We start from the raw sequence: 18,210 nt of genomic DNA, 5'->3' as shown, positions 1-18,210 counted from the left end.
GTTTGTGTATTTATTTATTTAGGGAAAAAATGTATACTTTTGTTCCAAAAGGACACATTAAATCGGTCAGTAGTGACATGAGAGAAATGTTACAAAGAATTTGTGCATCAAATACATGCTGTTATTTTGGACTTTTTATTCATCAAAAGAATCCTCCTAAGAATTCCCCACAAAAATATTAAGCAGCACAACCTTGATAATAATAAGGAATGATTCTTGAGCATCAAATGAGAATATTTTAAAGCATCATTAGATATCACTAAAATTATATTTAAAAAAAATTGTATTTTACTAAATATATTCAAATTAAAAACATTATTGTTATTTTATTAATATTATTATTAATGATAACAACAAACAATAATATTAATAATATAGCTATATATTTATTTATATTCATCAAAATTATCTTTCTAAGAATTCTCCACATATTAAGCAGCTGTCAGCAGATAGACACGGGACACAGACGTAAGTGCAATACAAACAACAGGTTTATTGAAAAGCAGCAGAGGGGAATGAGATGAGCAGTAAGTCCGGGTAATCAGGTGGGGAATGGGAAAGTGTCTTGGGGCTTATGTCCTTGTTTCCTAATCCAGGGGATCCAGAGGGAACAGCGGAGCATGGAGACGGTGGAGCACAGGAGCTATGGAGAACGGGGATAGGAACACAGGAGCAACTGGTAGGTAGACAAAAGGTAAGTGAGTCAGGTTAGTCAACATAGAATGTATGAGACCAGACAGTGAGTGAACGGGAGGAGTGCAGGGATAGAGTGCTGCTGATTAGTGCTGACAGGTGGCGGTGATCAGAAATCAGGGTATTGGGATCTGGTGAGTGTCGTTGGTGGAGCCTGCGGTTACTGTGGTGACTCTCTGACAGTACCCTCTCCTCCAGGGGCGGCTCCTGACGCCCTATTACGGCGACGGGGTTGGCCACGGCCTCTGGGTGCGGGACGGTCAGGGTGGTTCCGGTGAAACTCGGCCAGGAGAGAGGGATCCAGCATATCATCCCGGGCCACCCAGGATCTTTCCTCCAGCCCGTATCACTCCCAGTCAAGAAGATATTCCAGGCGACCACCCCGTCGCCGAGAGTCCAAGATGTCCTGCACCCTGTAAACTAGGAGCTCCTCTGATCTCGGGAGGAGGTGGAGGTACTGCAGGCTCGTCGGGTTCTGTGACAGAGGGAGAGACAGATTTGAGGAGTGAGACATGCAATGCTGGATGGATACGATACCGTGCAGGGAGTTGGAGATGGAAGGTGACCTCATTTATCTGCCTCTCGATGGTAAAGGAACGGATATAGCGGGGACTCAGCTTCTGGCAGGGCAGGCGGAAAAGCAGAATGGGTAATGGGACTAATTTTCCGGTGGGTAAGTGATGTGGAGTCTTGGAGACGGCGCAGACTGAGCATCCATGAACATACTGGGAGACATCCCGGGCCATGTTGGGCCACCAGTACCGAGCTTAGAGGAGTGAGAGTGTATGCTGGCTGCGAAGCCGAGGAATCGTTGCAGTTCTCATCCGCACTGAGGATGTAGCTGAGGAACTGGACCGTGGGGCGGTGGAACTCACATTTCTCGAGCTTCAGGTAGAGGTCGTGTTTCCCGAGTTGGCGTAGGACCTGCGTCACGTGATGCGATGTTCGGCCAGGTTCTGGGAGTAGATCAGGATATCGTCTATGTACACGATGACGAACCGGTGGAGGTACTCCCGGAACACCTCGTTCATAAACCCCTGGAAGACGGACGGAGAGTTGGAAAGGCCATACGGCATGACCCGGCGAGGTGGAAGGGCAAATTAACTGTTGTTGGAGAGCATCCTTTATGTAATCCTCCATCGCCTTGCGCTCTGGGATGGACAGGGGGAATACTCGACCCTTGGGGAGTATAGCTCCAGGCAGCAGGTCGATGGCACAATCCCATGGCCGTTGCGGTGGTAACTTCGTGGCTGCCTGTTTACTGAACACATCCTGGAACGCCAGGTAGTCAGATGGGATCGTTGGAACCTCACGAGGTTCGGGGCTCTCCACTAGGGGGGAATGAACTTGGAGCTTCAGGTTACTAACCAGGGATACAGGGACGTTGGAGAGACAGTTTTGGATGCAGGTTTTACTCCATCGGAGGATCTCGCTGGTATCCCATCTGACTTCGGGGGAATGTTAAGATAGCCAGGGACGTCCCAGGATGATATCGACGGTGGATCCCTCTAGTACCAGAAAGGAAATCCTCTCCTAATGAAGACAGCCTACTTGCAGAGTGATCGGCGGAGACCGGAACTTGATGTGCCCATGCCCGAGCGGTTTTCTCTGTATGGTCTCAATCTTCAGCTCGGCCTGTCTCTGGCGGGGTAAATCAAGCTGTTTCAATCTGTTCTGAGGATCCAGAGTCCACGAGGGCAGGTACTGAAATGAAATGACGTGGGGTGAACAGTTGTACAGTTAGTAGTGGTAAGGTAGAGATAGCAGGCTCCAATTGGAGGGTACTCAAAGCTGGGCGAGAGGGGCACACCTGAATGAAGTGCCCCGGAACTCTGCAGTAGAGGCACAGCCCCGTGGCGAGATGTTGGGGCACGCTCAGTGCGTGAGAGGCGATTTGTATCCGTTTGCATAGGTTCTGGTACCAGAGGACAGGCAGCTGGTGAGGACGGAGAATGAGCGGTTATGTCCGACTGACAAGCTGTAAGACGTTGGGAGATCTTAACGGCCTTCTGCATAAAGCTCTCCAGACCGACAGTGTCATCATAGACCACCATCTGGGCTCTGATCTGTGGATCCAAGCCCTGATGGTAAGCAGTGAGTAGCGCTGCCTCGTTCCGTCCGAACTGCAGAGTATAGTCACTGGCCGAAGAATCTCCCTGACAGAGGCGGATGAGTTGTTCGGCAATGGAAAGCGAGGCGGTGGATAGGCTGAAGACCTCCTTGAAGTGGGAAGAGAATGCATCGAAAGAGTTAATTATAGTGGTCTGTGAGTTCCAGATGGCTCGTGCCCAGAGCAATGCCCGTCCAGGTAGCAGGGAGATCAGGAAGGCAACTTTAGCTCGTTCACTGGAAAATTTATAAAACCACTACATTCAACCGCCTCACCCGAATAGTTTGCAGGGATGGCCATGGGACTGGCAGAGGCAGACTGGCAGGTGTGTGACAGGAGAGAGAGCTGTTCGAAGAGCGCTGACCAGCTTTTCGAGGGGATCCGCAGCTGCGGGGTTCGAGAACTCCATCTCCGGTTGTCGGTTCTGGTCTGGTCTTCTGTCAGCAGATAGACACGGGACTCAGAGGTAAGTTCAATACAAACAACAGGTTTATTGAAAAGCAGCAGAGAGGAATGAGATGAGCAGTAAGTCCGGGTAAACAGGCGGGAAATGGGAAAGTCTCTTGGGGCTTATCTGTGTGTAAATGTCCTTGTTTCCTAACCCAGGGGATCCAGAGGGAACAGCGGCACGTGGAGACGGTGGAGCACAGGAGCTATGGAGAACAGGGATAGGAACACAGGAGCAACCGGTAGGTAGACAAAAGGTAAGTGGGTCAGGTTAGTCAACATAGAATGTATGAGACCAGACAGTGAGTGAACGGGAGGAGTGCAGGGATAGAGTGCTGCTGATTAGTGCTGACAGGTGGCGGTGATCAGAAATCAGGGTATTGGGATCTGGTGAGTGTCGTTGGTGGAGCCTGCGGTTACTGTGGTGACTCTCTGACAGCAACACAACATTGATAATAATAAAGAATGATTCTTCATATTTTAAAGGATCACGTGGTATCACAGTAATAAATTCTATTTTATTAGTTGTTTTTGTATTTTACTAAATATATTAAAATTAAAATAAAAACATTTTTAAAAAAGTAAAAAAAAATATTTGTTTTTATTTAAATGTATGCTTTAATTTATTGGCGTCACCTGTATGCCAACTATACAATATACAAAAGTCATATTTAACAATATATTGTGCCTCACAATATATATTGTGTGAACATAACCAATTTTGAGTATTAGATGTTGAGGTTGATGTTTCTTTCAGGTTCTTGTGAGATCGGATGGGCTTATTACTGCACCGGGGCTGGAGCTGTGGTGGCAATGCTGTTGTGCACGTGGATGGCATGTTTCGCAGGGAAGAAACAGAAACACTACCCTTACTAAACATGTGGAAGACAAAACAACAGTAGAGGAAACTATAAACACCGCATATATGGGCATGACTTTCATTCTTCACTTCAGAGAGCTTCTACATCCAGTGCACTTCCCGAACGCATATCATATACAAGGAGACATGACTGAATGATGACCTTTCCGTCGCAGTTCCCACTTGAGATTTATCTTACGACTGATCTTTGGCCTGCATTGGGATCTTTTGCATTTAAAGTGGTGCCAGTATCATTAAAAAGGAAAATATATCAGATGACTTGACTTTTGAATTTTTGTGTTCGGAAGGAACTTACTGTGTTACTATCTCTTATATGTTCCTTTTTTATCGTGTTTGTGTAAGTATAGTATTCTTGGTAGTTTAAGTTGTTGTGTTTTGGTATATTGGATTATTACAAAAACCTATTCTATATTATGCAGTTTATTAATGTCCTGTTATTGCCTCTCATATCTCCGCTGCAATAATATACATCACAATATATTGTGTCTGATATGATCTTTGTTTGGTATTTACAACTTTTATATAGCATATGTGTAATTGTCCATTATATTTCACTGCATTTGTAAATAAATACTGTCATTTAAAAAATAATAATTGGTGGCGATATTATATATGAACATTTCTATTTAAAGGATTGCATTTTACAAATGTTCATTTTGAGAGTTTTTATTAGTGTATTTGTTTTTTGTAATGCCTTTTATTTAACTGCTCTAAACAGAAACTCCATAAACTAAACATTTCTGATCTGTGTATTTTTAACCTGCGTGTATCTTCATCTTTGGAATGATGGATTGCAGGGTGTTAATTTCCGACAGGGTGATGCAGTGCGGAAGTATTCACCGCTGGAATGCGAACCTGCAGGGATCCACGCTGTGGGAAGATGTAAAGGCTGATCAGAAGTTATTGAAGTTATCTGCTGTTCCCATTTAGCACTATCAGCAAACACACGCTCTGCAGTCAGCTGTTGTTTTAGAAATGCAAATATCTGCCTGTTACTGATAATCATCAAACCTCACCCTGGTTTAGCACTTGACTGAGTGGAGGAGAGTTCATACAGTTTCCCCTACATTAAACCTGTCAGTGAGAAGGACAGGCCAGTTGTGGAAAGCTGCATTAAACGCAAGACAATGGGAAATCAATGTTACATGTGGTGGAGTTTTTGCCAGGTTTCTGTCAGACTTCAGGGAAAACAAGCTGTCTGAATGTATTAAGATCATCTCACCGCTGTGATTCCCTCTTACTTCAATAATTTTGATGGACGATTTACTGTCTCTACACTTGTATTGTCTCGAGTCAGGTAGATGAGTCTTTGGATGGTCTGATGTCTTTCAGATATTTCCTAATATTCACATTATCCATGGCAGCCACCAAAATCCATTATCTATTTCTCACAGAATGGCTTTAATGTTACCCAAATTGGTTACCAAAATCTGAACACTGTGACCATCATATTCTGTGACCGTAGCAGGTGAAGCTATTAATGTGCAACTTGTACTCTAATTCTGTAGCAAATGAGGGTGAAAGCTGTGTATGTTTAGTTTAGAAACGCTGGTTATTCACATCATAAAGGATTCTGCTTGTTGCATTAGATTAAATGCAATGTAGTTATTTGCAGAGTAAGCCTTCATAGGGAGAAGCAGGGGAGTCATTATCTCATGAGTCTTATTTTGATACCACACCAGCAATAATATTTTCCCTCACAGAAATAGGCTTAGTATGCAACTAGGTTTAGTGGAAAGATTAAATAAAAGACAGGGATTGGTTGATTTTGTTTTTGGCTTGATGCTTCGATGGAGCCATATGGTTGCCATCAATGCCATATGTGAATTCTACTTCACATGAGAAACTGTAGGCCATGTTTAACTTTTTTCTCTTGCAACATCAGGATTGAATAACATTTATTATTAAAAAAAAATACAAATATATATACACTCACAGCCACTTTATTAGATACACCTGTTCAATTGCTTGGTAACACAAATTGCTAATCAGCCAATCACATGACAGCAACTGAATGCATTTAGGCATCTAGATGTAGTGAAGACGACTTGCTGAAGTTCAAACCGAGCATCAGAATGGGGAAGAAAGGGGATTTAAGTGACTTTGAACGTGGGATGGTTGTTGGTGCCAGATGGGTTGGTCTGTGTATTTCAAAAACTGCTGATCTACTGGGATTTTCACGCACAACCATCTCTAGGGTTTACAGAGAATGGTCCGAAAAAGAGAAAATATCCAGTGAGCGACAGTTGTGTGGACGAAAATGCTTTGTTGATGTCAGAGGTCAGTGGAGAATGGGCAGACTGGTTAGAGATTATATAAAGGCAACAGTAACTCAAATAACCACTCGTTACAACCAAGGTATGCAGAATACCATCTCTGAACGCACAACACGAGGCTACAATTCACATAGGCTCACCAAAATTGGACAATAGAAGATTGGAAAAACGTTGCCTGGTCTGAGTCTCGATTTTTGCTGCGACATTCAGATGGGGTCAGAATTTGGCGTAAAGAACATAAAAGCATCCTGCCTTGTCTCAATGGTTCAGGCTGGTGGTGGTGGTTTAATGGTGTGGGGGATATTTTCTTGGCACACTTTGGGCCCCTTAGTACCAATTGAGCATCGTTTAAACATCACAGCCTACCTGAGTATTGTTGCTGACCATGTCCATCCCTTTATGACTACAGTGTACCCATCTTCTGATGGCTACTTCCAGCAGGATAGTGCACCGTCACAAAGCTCAAATCATCTCAGACTGGCTTCTTGAACATGACAATGAGTTCACTTTACTGAAATGGCCTCCACAGTCATCAGATCTCAATCCAATTGAGCACCTTTGGGATGTGGTGGAACGGGAGATTTGCATCATGGATGTGCAGCCGACAAATCTGCAGCAACTGCGTGATGCTATCATGTCAATATGGACCAAAATCTCTGAGGAATGTTTCCAACACCTTGTTGAATCTATGCCACGAAGAATTAAGGCAGCTCTAAAGGCAAAAGGGGGTCCAACCCGGTACTAGCAAGGTGTAACTAATAAAGTGGCCAGTGAGTGTATATATAAATGATAGCTAAGTAGATCCATGTTCATTTTAAGTCTTATTGTAAACCCAATGAGAAAACAATGCTTTTCAGGTCAATGTCTACTTGAAATGGAATAACCGAGAAGTTGGTTATGCTTGGTTATCAAACCAGTTTTATTTGTTCCCTCTTGCCTCTGGTTTACAGGAGATTGGTCCAGACACACAGGTTTATATGCCCTTCTTAATTTAAATAAAGCTCATAATTAACTGGCAGAAATGACCACACATGTGTAACAGACCTCACATAATGATGCAGTCAGCAGAATATCTCATGAATTAAATATTGCATTAATTAAAGTGGAACCCCCAGGGAAGCAATTTGAGATCACAGTTGGAGTCATAGCCTAACAGCTATAAGCTCCTTATTTACTCATTATCACACACTGAAATGCAGGCACATTTCAAATTCACACTGTGGGTTTCTAATATTCTGCATAGAGCAGGTTTAGAGCATCAAGGCTGTGGAATCTTCTGCCATCTAGTGGCCCAGTGTAATTTGCTATGCACTGACGCATGTGTCAGGCCTTTTGAGCGAATAGGAGAATATCCAAACTGCATTCTGTACGTATGCAGGTGTTTGGAATAAATATATTCAATGACATACTTTGATTTATGCCCTGCGATGAAATTTACTTCTCATCTTTTTAATAGACTTAAATTAAGATTTTTGAGTTATTTTCACACGGACAAAATCAAATATAAACTAAATTGTACATTTCTTTCTTTATTTTATTTTTTTTACTTTCAAAATTACAAAGTTCAACAGCAAGTTCTTCACATTTTTACATATTTTGTAAATACAAATTGAGACCATTTTAATAAAAATAATAATAATTAAAAAAAGAAAATAAACCAAATTATACAAAATAAAATACAATTAGAGAAAAAAATAAAAGGGCATCACAAGCATATTTTAAATTCATTTAGCAGAGACACCTTTGGGCTTTACGATTTTGTAAAGACTTTATAGATTTAATAAAATAAGATCATTATAGATTTAAATGATAGATTTTAAGCCTTTAATAAACTTTAAAGGCTGTTTGAAAATGAGCAAAATTGGGTTTTAAAATTTTCCTAATAGCAAAAACAGATCAATAATAAATATTTTCCTTTTAGAAAAGTCTTATTCATTTGAATGAAGTAAAACAAATGATAAATTTAAGACTAGATGCAGTTCATTTTAACACTTAGAAATTGTGACATTTCACAAAGATGAACTGGGACATTCAAAAAAATAAAAGCACAATAGACTCTTTTTTACAATTATCTGATATATTATTAGTTGGTCAATTATTGAATTCTGACGGTCAGCTTTTGAATATTAATGCTGTGTCTTAAATTGAAATGTCATATTTCTGTCAAAGATTATTCTATTGTCATGAATTCTATTTCTGTAAAAATATGTAACACAGTAGGAAAAATTTCAAAACATTTATTTTTTAGATACATTTTATTTACTTAATGATATATGATATATATATATATATAAAACACGTTTTCTTACCAAGACTATGGCTATCTAAAATTAAATCAAGCATTAATGTCATTAGACAGGATTTTAGGGTCAGATGGGTTCGTCAACAGTTTTTTAAAACTGAGCAGTTATGAGAGGAATTTTATTTTGGTTCAAAACAGACTGCTCCCAGCTTTCTGTAAAAGGGGTGGGGCCAACTCAACTTTAATCACGTGATCAGAAGCAGCCAATACGATTCGTAGGCTAGAGTGACTCACAAACGGTCTGAATCTCGCCGCGCTGACCTAAACTCAAACTAGTTTGAAAGAGCGTGGGCTGTGCTTGAATCTGAGGAGGTTTTTTCTTCAAATTCAGTTATTAAACTGAGATATTTATACTTGTCATATCTGACTGGTTGAAGGAGCGATAGATAACGTAAGTAGATGCTGTTTTTTGGCAACTGTTATCAGTTTGTTGTGAGTATTGTCATGATTTGGATAGTTTTGAAGCGTGCTAATATAATGGGAACTCCTCCATGATTCTTAGTACTGATAGAAAAGTGGGAAATATTTTGAATTAATCTGTTAGACGTGTTATGCGGGATTTTTGTATGTCTGGGTGCAACACCGATTTCTATTTTATAACAATATTAAAATGAAAGTCACAAAAATATGTGTTGTCTAATTTTGTTGTATTTTACACAAAGCGTGTGAGACATGACCCAGCTAAATAAAGCAGTCAAAAGTTCATCTTCTCTTGTTTGAATGTTATAACAGTGTGATGTTCTGCAGGGGAAAATCATCCTCTTTGAAGAGCTGTCCTTTATAGATGCACAGAATGGAGTCAGTGGTGAGAAAGGTGATCATTGCATTTTGTGAAGCAGATTTTCTCTTTTATAGATTTCTCGCATTTAGATGTGTCACAGATGTTTGTGTGCTTAAAATGTAGTTTGCTTTATTCAGCTCCTTTATTCTTTCTATTTAGAGCAACAAGGAAAACACTAAACCAGTATGTGGCCCAAAAAAACAAGTCACCAGCAGTATTGTATCAAAACAAAAAGTGATTTGTAGGTCTGCACCCTTTCAGTCAAAGAATGATGTTAAGGAGGATAACTCTGGAACAAGAGAGAAGGAAAAGGATGCTAGAACGAAGACCAAAACTAATGCTGATCCTACTAAGCGTAACACACTAAGCCAGGCCTTCCGTACACAGCAGACTGTAAGACACAGGAAGCTTGTGGAAGAAGTTCAAAAACCACCCTCTACCATCTCTGCCATCCAGAAATCCAAACCTGGTACATATAAGGGTCGTGTAATACAGTCTAAAATCGACTGTTTCAGAAAACCCAGTGCTGATGTGAAGACCACAGAAAAGAAGGTGTTTTCAAAACCTGAACTGCCAAAAGTTCGGTCCAAGTCTGTTACTTCCCTGCCAGCATCCACTAAACCCAGAGTAAACTCTGCTTTGTCATCTAGACCGAAATCTGTCTCCGATATCCAGCTGAATGCCACTGAAAAACCAGTCCAGAAGTCTGTTTCCCATAAACGGATACCTCAAAAGGTCCAAGCCCCTCTATCTGCAGGGCAATTGGCCATCAGCAAAGCCATGGCTTCGAAGAAGAAAGAGATAACGGTGCAAGTGGAGAGACCCAAAACAGCCGCCACTGAACAGAAAGTCTGCAGGCCTGTCACAAGTACAGTCAGCCACTACAAAGTACAAATAGAGACGGCTGAAGAGAGAAGGTAAGTTAAATACATTACCATCAAATAGTTTGGGTTGATTAAGAGTACGATTATTTAGCGCATATTTATTTAATTAATACATTTTTTTTTTGTTATTATTCAGACAGGATGGATTAAATTGATTAAAGACATTTACTATGTTACAAAAAATTATTCACCAAAGAATAGTGGTAAAAAAAAATGTATTACGCTCTCCACAAGAATATTATTCTTATTCTTATTTGATTAATAAAAATGTGTCCAAGAAATATTTTCAGCATATTAGAATGATTTCTGAAGTTAATTTATGTGACACTGAAGACTTGTGTAACGCTACTGAAAAGCAGCTTTGCCAACACAATAATAAAGGAAATTTTAAACTACATTAAATTGAAAAGTTTTTATATTGTAATATTTCACAATATTACTGTTTTACTGTATTTTTGCTCAAATAAATACAGTCTTGAGACTTTTTTTCACTTTTCAACATAAAATCTTACAGACACCAAACTTTTGAACAATAGGTTATGTATTTTAGAAACTTAAGTCAGGCATAACCTGCTTAATTTTAACCGTAAAAGTGTGACAATGTGCTGATAGAAGAGAATATATTGATGTGATTGTCTAATGTTTCATTTGCACTCTACTTTCAGAGCAAAGCTTGCAGAGTGGCTGGCATCTAGGGGAAAGGCTCTGAAAAGGCCTCCAATCACGGAAAAGTCGGCAACCATTTCAAGAAAACCAAAACCAGCTCCGCAGCCTAAAACTGGACCCAAAGCCACAACTGGTGCCCAGTCTGAGCCTGCCGTCCAGACTGAGGCTGTAAAACCAACCACTCCATTGAAGACCAACAACCAAACTAATGATATCGAAGTCCCTGACAATAAATCAGTGTGTTCTAGGAGATCAAGTAATATTATGAATACCACACTGGACCTGCTGGACAACAGCGATATGGATTTGCCAGTTGATCCAGAAATAAGAATGGAGTCGGTAAGAACCATAAGAGAGTCTTACTCGTGAAACCGATAGATGGACAGACAGAGAGATATTTACTGATGTATTTTGTCTTTTTTTTTAATCGTAATTTCTGCTTTGCTTATATGTAATATGCAGTTGGTGTTGAACTTGTGTGATAAATTGGAGGAAATGGAGATGTCCTCATCATGTGAAGATGGTGAGTCCCATTCATATTCTTTATGCAGGAATTGCTAATTAACACTAATATTACTCTTTTTGAGTCGTGATGTGATTTTTATAAATTGTTCATATGTTTTTGCCCATCCTCAACAGGTGTAAATGTTGACAAATCTGACATGGTGGCAGAGAAAATAATGGAAGTGCATGTGGAGGAGCAGGAAACGGATGAAGTGTTTGAAATTCTGAAAGAGGAGGAACTGGGAGATGAGGAAGACTCAGAAAGTGAGCTTACAGAAGACACTAAGAAACCTATTATAAAGAATGAGGATGATGATGAGGAACCTAAGGAGAAGAAGCCATTTGCGAGTGAAGATGATGACAGTGATGAGGAGATGAACAGCACCACTCCAGAGATGGCAGGGGCATCCATTGTGAAATACAATGTGAAAACGACTCCATATCTGCAAAGGTGAATTTGGGGTCATTTAACGGTATGTACAAAGACACATACATTTGTAAGAAGTTTGAGTGTTCATCTGGTTTTCTTATCCTACAGTGTAAAAAAGATAATCGATTGCGAAACGGCACCAGGCAGTGGCTCGCGACGCAAAAGCACCATCAAAGACCTCAAGTTTCTGACTCCTGTTCGACGATCGACACGAATCCTGCGTAAGTCCTCTCGTCTGCCAGGTATGCTGAACGACCACGATACTTGTGTCTCCTCATTGGCTGAGCTGGTGCAGATGGACGATGCAGACGCAAATGCTTACATCTACAGAAAAAACCCAGCGCTACTGGAAAACCTGCCTGATCAGCCTGAAGACTTTGCAAAAGTATGCAGTTAAGCGGTATAACCTGATGTTGATGTCACTTTCAAATTGGTCGTTTATGAGCATATGTAACACCTACATTTTAAGTATACTATATGACACTATTAAAAATTGTTTATTTTAATATTTAAGTGTTTGTTGCATTGGGCTGCTAAATGATCTCTTAACTGCAATGGCTTTTAACAGTTTAGGGACAATAATTTGATTTATAGGCACTATTATAAAAGTTCTCTTCAATGCTAACAAGGCTAATGCAGTGTGTGTGTGGATAAAAAGCTTTTTTTCTGTTTGTTGTTTTTTTAACATTTTAACTCAACACTGCTTTGTTCATTTTGCGAACTTGGAAGATGAAGTGGAAAAAAGTTTGACATGGGTGTAAAAAGTTTTTTTGATGTTGATTTGTTTTGAAAAATGAAGAAACCAAAGAATGTGTTGCTTTTGTCACTGTAATTTCTCTTGAAGATTTTTAAGATGTCATTAATTCTGCTGTTGCTACTGTTCAGTTTTTCTTTTAAATGTGTAATTTTCTGAACCTACAGTAAAGTCTTTTAATTAACTATACTTATTTTCTAGAGGATTTCATTAATCCCTTACTAGTGACCGTGTCTTTTTAAAGGCAAGATGAGCATTCGCTGTATTTTAACCATAATTGTGATCACTTAACTAGTGACTGTATGACACCTTAATAAAGAATATATCAGTGTCAGTGTAACAGAAAAATTGGTTTTACTATCTGATGTGTCTAATGAAAACATTTCTGTATGGGAAGGAAATGCAATGAAAGTAAACATTTCTTTTTTTATTCAGAAAACACTAAGTCTTTAAATCATGTGAGTAAATGACACCTCTATCTAATATTGCTCATAAATGTATTTTTCTAACATTTCCACGGTTCCTCCCAAACTGCCGCCAATTTCATCCTGTAAGCGCACGCTGATTGGCTGGGAATTTGAACTCGCTGTGCACGAGCAAAGCATTGTGGGACGGAAACGAATTCCAACGCGCTTCTCCTCCAGGCCACACAAAGCACTAGAGTGCCGATCAATTTACCACTTTATTAGTCTCTAAAACTACGTTTTTTAAAACTTTCTGGACGGAATATCATCACAGTGAGTCCAATGAACTTGATTCGCTATTAAAGATCCGACTCAGAGTGAACGCACGATGCCTAATTTCTGCGCGGCGCTAAACTGCTCTAGGAACAGCACTCATTCGGTGCTGGCGTTCTTCAGGTTTCCACGGGACCCAGAGAGGTAAATTACACACATTTTGTTCACCTAGCTTACTCTTTGTCATCTAAACGATAGACGACTTCGTGTTTAACCTCCGTTTAAACCTTCATCTATTTTCCAGTAAGTTACAGGCATTGTATGCAGAGCTGCACTGAGCCAGTTAGCTGCTAGGCAGATCAGATGCCAATATATAGTGTTTACATGCTGCACAAAGTATTGTTATATAACCGGGAGTTGTTTATCAGGATGCCCAGTTTTACTTTGCAATTGTATTGTTTAAATGAGATAAGAAAGTGTGTTTATTAGGCCAACTGGCTGTTAAAACGCAGTTCTGATTGAATGTAAGTTACTGAAAGTATCTGTCATAGATATGAACTACATTGATCCCATTATGTATGTTGTGTATTAGCACAATCATTGTCAAATCATTGTGTATTAGCTAGACACAATCAACATTGTATATTACAGTAAAAACAATACAGAGAATATGCACTATTTTACAGTATCATAATGCTATATCCACATTAATGTGCTATGGTATATGCTAAAAGCCCTCCATGCATAAGATATTTATTCTGTAGGTGCAAGAAATGGGTGGAAAACTGCAGTCGCTCAGACCTTAAAGACAAAACACCAGACCATCTGAACAAATACCACAGACTGTGTGCCAGACACTTTGAACCTAACTTGATAACCAAAACCGTAAGTTGTTATTAATCTTTTTGTGTAGTTCATATGTAATTGTATTTTTTTATGTACTTTACCTTCATATGAATTATAATTTAAAATATAAGAAATTGTATAGGCTATGTATCGGGGAAAGGGTGTATTTGTATTTCTGCTCGCTTTGCGATTCACTTAAATAGTCCTGCTGTGTGACAAATTTCAGTGAAAATAGAAATATTAAAAAAACTGCAAGTACAATAATTATTCAAGAATTAAAAATTACTGTGTAAACGTTTTAAGTATGGCATATGAAACAGTTTGACATCATAACTTCCCATGAATAAATAACATGATCTCTAACATATTGCATTGCACATTATTGTGATTATTATCCAGAGCCCTTTCAGGACTGTACTGAAGGATAATGCGATACCAACCATATTTGACAATCCTTCCCTCAAACGGTCGAATAATGAGGTAAGAGATGCTCAGTATTAATCGATGAGTTGTTACTGTACTGTATTAAGCCTATCTCTTAACATTTTTAAGGTAGCTAAATGTCAACTATGCTTAAATACTGAATGTGAATGTTTTAGTAATGAATTAGATATGTTTCTAACAGTTGGAAAATAAGGATGCCCCTGAAGCGAAGAAGAGTAAATGTGAGTTGTTTTTGTGTGTTTTGTTTGTTCTTTTGTTTTTTGATTCAGAACTATTGAGATATTACAATATAATTTTCTCACATATTTACATACCCTCCTTGCAAAATCTAGAGGGATTTTTATTTAGTAATGCTGTAATAAAGCTCTTTGACACATTCTATTTATTTACATGAATTCTAGTGTACAAAATAATTACTGAATTTACACAAATATTGTTTTTGTTGTTTTTTTGTATTTTCAGCGGACTCCCAAAGTGAGCCAACAAAAGATAATAGTGAGGCAACAACCAAAGAGATCAGTGAGAGCAAAAATGGCGATGGGGTTGACAGCAGTCCTCAGGTCATTGATGAGGAAACGCTGAATAAAGAGTATCTCAAGTCTTTGTTTGATGTTGTGGTGATGATGGGAACGCAGAACATCACTCTGCATGGGCACTCCGACAAAGAACCCCGAAGCAAAAGCTTCACTCCCAGCAACTTCCAGGCACTTTTGGAGTACCGCATCAACGCAGGTGACGAATTTCTCAGAAAGAAGTTTGAGGGGTCGCCTGTAAACCTTGAGTATTGCTCCTCTACTCAATTGCAGCAGATTCTGGAAGTGATCGAAAACTGCGTTCGTGAAGAGTTGTTGGCTGAAGTTAAAGAAGGACGCTTTTTCTCATTGGTTGTAGACAACCTGGTTGAGATAGGCGGAGAGAGCCGTCTCCCGTTGTTCATACGTTTTGTGGACAAGACCAACTGCCTCCGGGAAGAATTTGTCGGGTTTCTGCCTTTTGAAGGTGATGTGGAGGCTATCACCAAGAGGCTTATTGCTGAAGTGACCGAGAAATGTGGCCTGGACATGCAGTACTGCAGAGGACAGGCATATTTGTGTTCTGGTGTGTCCGCTATGAAGGTCAAAGCAGTGGTGGCCAGAATAGCTGAGTTACACCCGCTAGCGGTTCTCACCCCTTGCTCCAGTTGCTCTCTAAACATCTGCCTGGCTAACACAATGACCTTCACAGGAGTGCATCTCGTCATGTCTACCCTGAAAAAGCTGGATGCATTTTTCAGTAAGTCACCATTGTTACAAAATCAGCTGGAAAGTGCTATTTCGATCTACTACCAGGGAAACGAAGAAAAGGCCAGTGTCCTCAAAGAGGCCTGTTACTCGAAATGGACCGAGCAGCATGATACATTTGAAGTAGCTGTTGACCTCCTGGAGTCTCTCCTGCTTTGCATGGATAGCATCCATGATAATGAAGATCACAAATGGAGCGATGATGTAGCACACAACGCCTTTGTCATATCCGAGGCATTGGCCGATTTTGAATTTGTCATGACGTTAGTGGTGCTGAAGAACACGCTTTCCTTCTCCAGAGCCTTTGGTAAGAATCTGCAAGGCCAAACGAACGAGGTCTTCTTCGCATCTAGCAGTCTAACTGCAGTTCTGCATTCGCTGAATGAAGTTTACGAGAATATCGAGGTCTACCATGAGTTCTGGTTTGAGGAGGCTGTTAACCTGGCTGCAGCTCTTGAAATCCCAGTGAAAGTACCCAGGCTGTACTTCAGAAAACGACCAACATCTGGTGAGGAAATCCAGCCTGAGACCTACTATAAAGAGCAAGTCACCCTTCCAGTGGTCAGCCATGTGATTAAGGAGCTGTCTGATCTTTTCTCTGAAAATCACCTGAAGGCTCTGAAGTCCTTGTCACTTGTCCCTGCCATCATGGGACAGTTGAAGTTCAACACCGCAGAGGAGACCAGTGTAGACATTTATAAAGATGACTTGCTGAACCCAGACACCTTTCCTGCCGAGTTACACTGCTGGAAGATCAAATGGAAGCATGGCACTAAAGACGTTGTACTGCCATCAACCATCTACGAGACGCTTCAGCTGTCCGATGTGAAGTTCTTCCCCAACGTGTGTGCTCTCCTGAAAGTCCTGTACAATCTGCCAGTCTTTGCTCTGACAAATGACAAATGTAGCACTGCGAAACAACGACTGACATCGTACCTGGAAGATACACCTGTGCATCACAGAAACAAGAGCATGGCTCTGTTCTATATTAACTGTGCTATTAAGCATGATTTGGACAGCATGGTGGAGAAATACTTGAAAATGTATCCACATAGTGAGCCGTCAGAGAATCGTGATTGATTACAGGCAGCAGCACAGTCTTACATATTGCAGTATGATGACTCTTGTCAATCAGCAGTTTGTAATTTTACAGCTATAATTTTGTTACTTTTGCTTTTTATGTACGGTCATACAAGATTAACAGGACTTGAGCCTTTTCTTATTGTTCTACCGTTTCATTTAACATGGTGTATATAAAAGTGTACCCCCAGTTTGAATTTGAAAATATTAAAAAGATCTTTTGCTGACCAGTTCCATGATTTGAAACTGTTAAATGCATTTTTCAGAATTAAATAATTTTAATTCTGAAAAATCTTGTTTTCTGTTCTTAATCTTTTGATATAATGTGATATTAAATGATAGTTTATGATGTCAAATAAAAATGACAATTATATGTATTATAACTATTATCATTAGCATATAGAAATGGTCTTCACTTATTTGCAATTTATTATATAGAAAATTGCATTTTTAATACTTATATCAGGCACATAGATAATGTTTTATATATAAATAAAAATATTTACTAATTATTTCCATTTGGTTTTGTTACAAATTAGCTCCTTTGAGCTATTTTACTGGTACATTAACAATTCTGAGACCTGTGCATTTGATTGAAGAATCAAGTAACCATGTTAACTATTAATTTATTCCCACATTTTTCCCACACATGCATTTGACTCCTTGGAAAACTGATTCAAATTATAACTGAACGAACTGCATGCCTTTTTTAAATGGGTTTCAAAATGTGAAATTATGCTATATCGTGGGATCATTCTTGCTGAGTCAAAAATTGCTCAATAAGGCACAAGAATAAAAAAAAAAAAAAGTTAATATTTTTTTACTAATAGGCAGTTGTGGGGTAAATTATATAATCCTTATAAAAACCCTTTAAATATTAATGATTAGAATAGTAATATATGTACCAAACATGGTGGTTGTATGTGTTTTATGTCATCTTTCATAGGGGCAAAATAAAATTAAACAGCTGTGACCATATGAAATCAAGACAAGCTGAATGTATCATTTATCGTTGCAAAGTACAGCAACGCATATTAGATCCTTCAAAGTCAGATATTAGTATGTGGGACTAAATAGGTTAGACTCCTATGAAAGTATCAGGACTGATAAAGTGTTATTAAAAGGGTGTGTGTGACCTCGAATGTTCACGTGGGTT

At 39.5% G+C, this 18,210-nt stretch overlaps 3 protein-coding genes across 5 annotated transcripts in view; all 3 read left to right on the top strand.

Annotated features, from left to right (window-relative positions):
* The window catches only part of LOC306864458 (LHFPL tetraspan subfamily member 6 protein), a 50,296-nt gene extending 45,029 nt beyond the window's left edge, over positions 1 to 5,267 (top strand). The window contains exon 4 of the mRNA XM_079408478.1: positions 4,008 to 5,267. Coding sequence (XP_079264604.1) covers positions 4,008 to 4,126 — 119 coding nt within the window. The 3' untranslated portion in view covers positions 4,127 to 5,267. The remainder of the gene's footprint in view (positions 1 to 4,007) is intronic.
* A 3,651-nt stretch (positions 5,268 to 8,918) lies between these two features.
* Positions 8,919 to 13,162, top strand: LOC306864086 (cytoskeleton-associated protein 2-like). Of its 3 annotated transcripts, none has more exons than XM_079407800.1 (7): positions 8,919 to 9,099; positions 9,441 to 9,522; positions 9,649 to 10,406; positions 11,039 to 11,378; positions 11,502 to 11,562; positions 11,679 to 11,994; positions 12,082 to 13,160. In XM_079407800.1, the coding sequence occupies exons 2-7, from the start codon at positions 9,493 to 9,495 to the stop codon at positions 12,368 to 12,370; spliced, it is 1,794 nt and encodes a 597-aa protein (XP_079263926.1). In that variant the 5' UTR covers positions 8,919 to 9,099; positions 9,441 to 9,492; the 3' UTR covers positions 12,371 to 13,160. The 3 variants fall into 3 exon arrangements, with proteins under 3 accessions (XP_079263926.1, XP_079263925.1, XP_079263927.1); XM_079407799.1 differs by having other exon boundaries at positions 8,947 to 9,099; positions 9,456 to 9,522; positions 12,082 to 13,162; XM_079407801.1 differs by having other exon boundaries at positions 8,972 to 9,099; positions 9,456 to 9,513.
* Positions 13,163 to 13,315: 153 nt separating this feature from the next.
* LOC306863916 (52 kDa repressor of the inhibitor of the protein kinase-like) lies at positions 13,316 to 17,341 on the top strand. Its single transcript, XM_079407511.1, has 5 exons — positions 13,316 to 13,608; positions 14,169 to 14,289; positions 14,650 to 14,730; positions 14,876 to 14,915; positions 15,157 to 17,341. Exons 1-5 carry the CDS (start codon positions 13,520 to 13,522, stop codon positions 17,052 to 17,054), a joined length of 2,229 nt encoding a protein of 742 aa, XP_079263637.1. The 5' UTR covers positions 13,316 to 13,519; the 3' UTR covers positions 17,055 to 17,341.
* Positions 17,342 to 18,210: the final 869 nt, after the last annotated feature.

This window comes from Barbus barbus (assembly GCF_936440315.1).
Source record: "Barbus barbus genome assembly, chromosome: 45".
Classification (NCBI taxonomy): Eukaryota; Metazoa; Chordata; class Actinopteri; order Cypriniformes; family Cyprinidae; genus Barbus; species Barbus barbus.
Note: the sequence above shows the minus strand (reverse complement) of the source record. Positions and strands in the feature narration are given on the sequence as shown.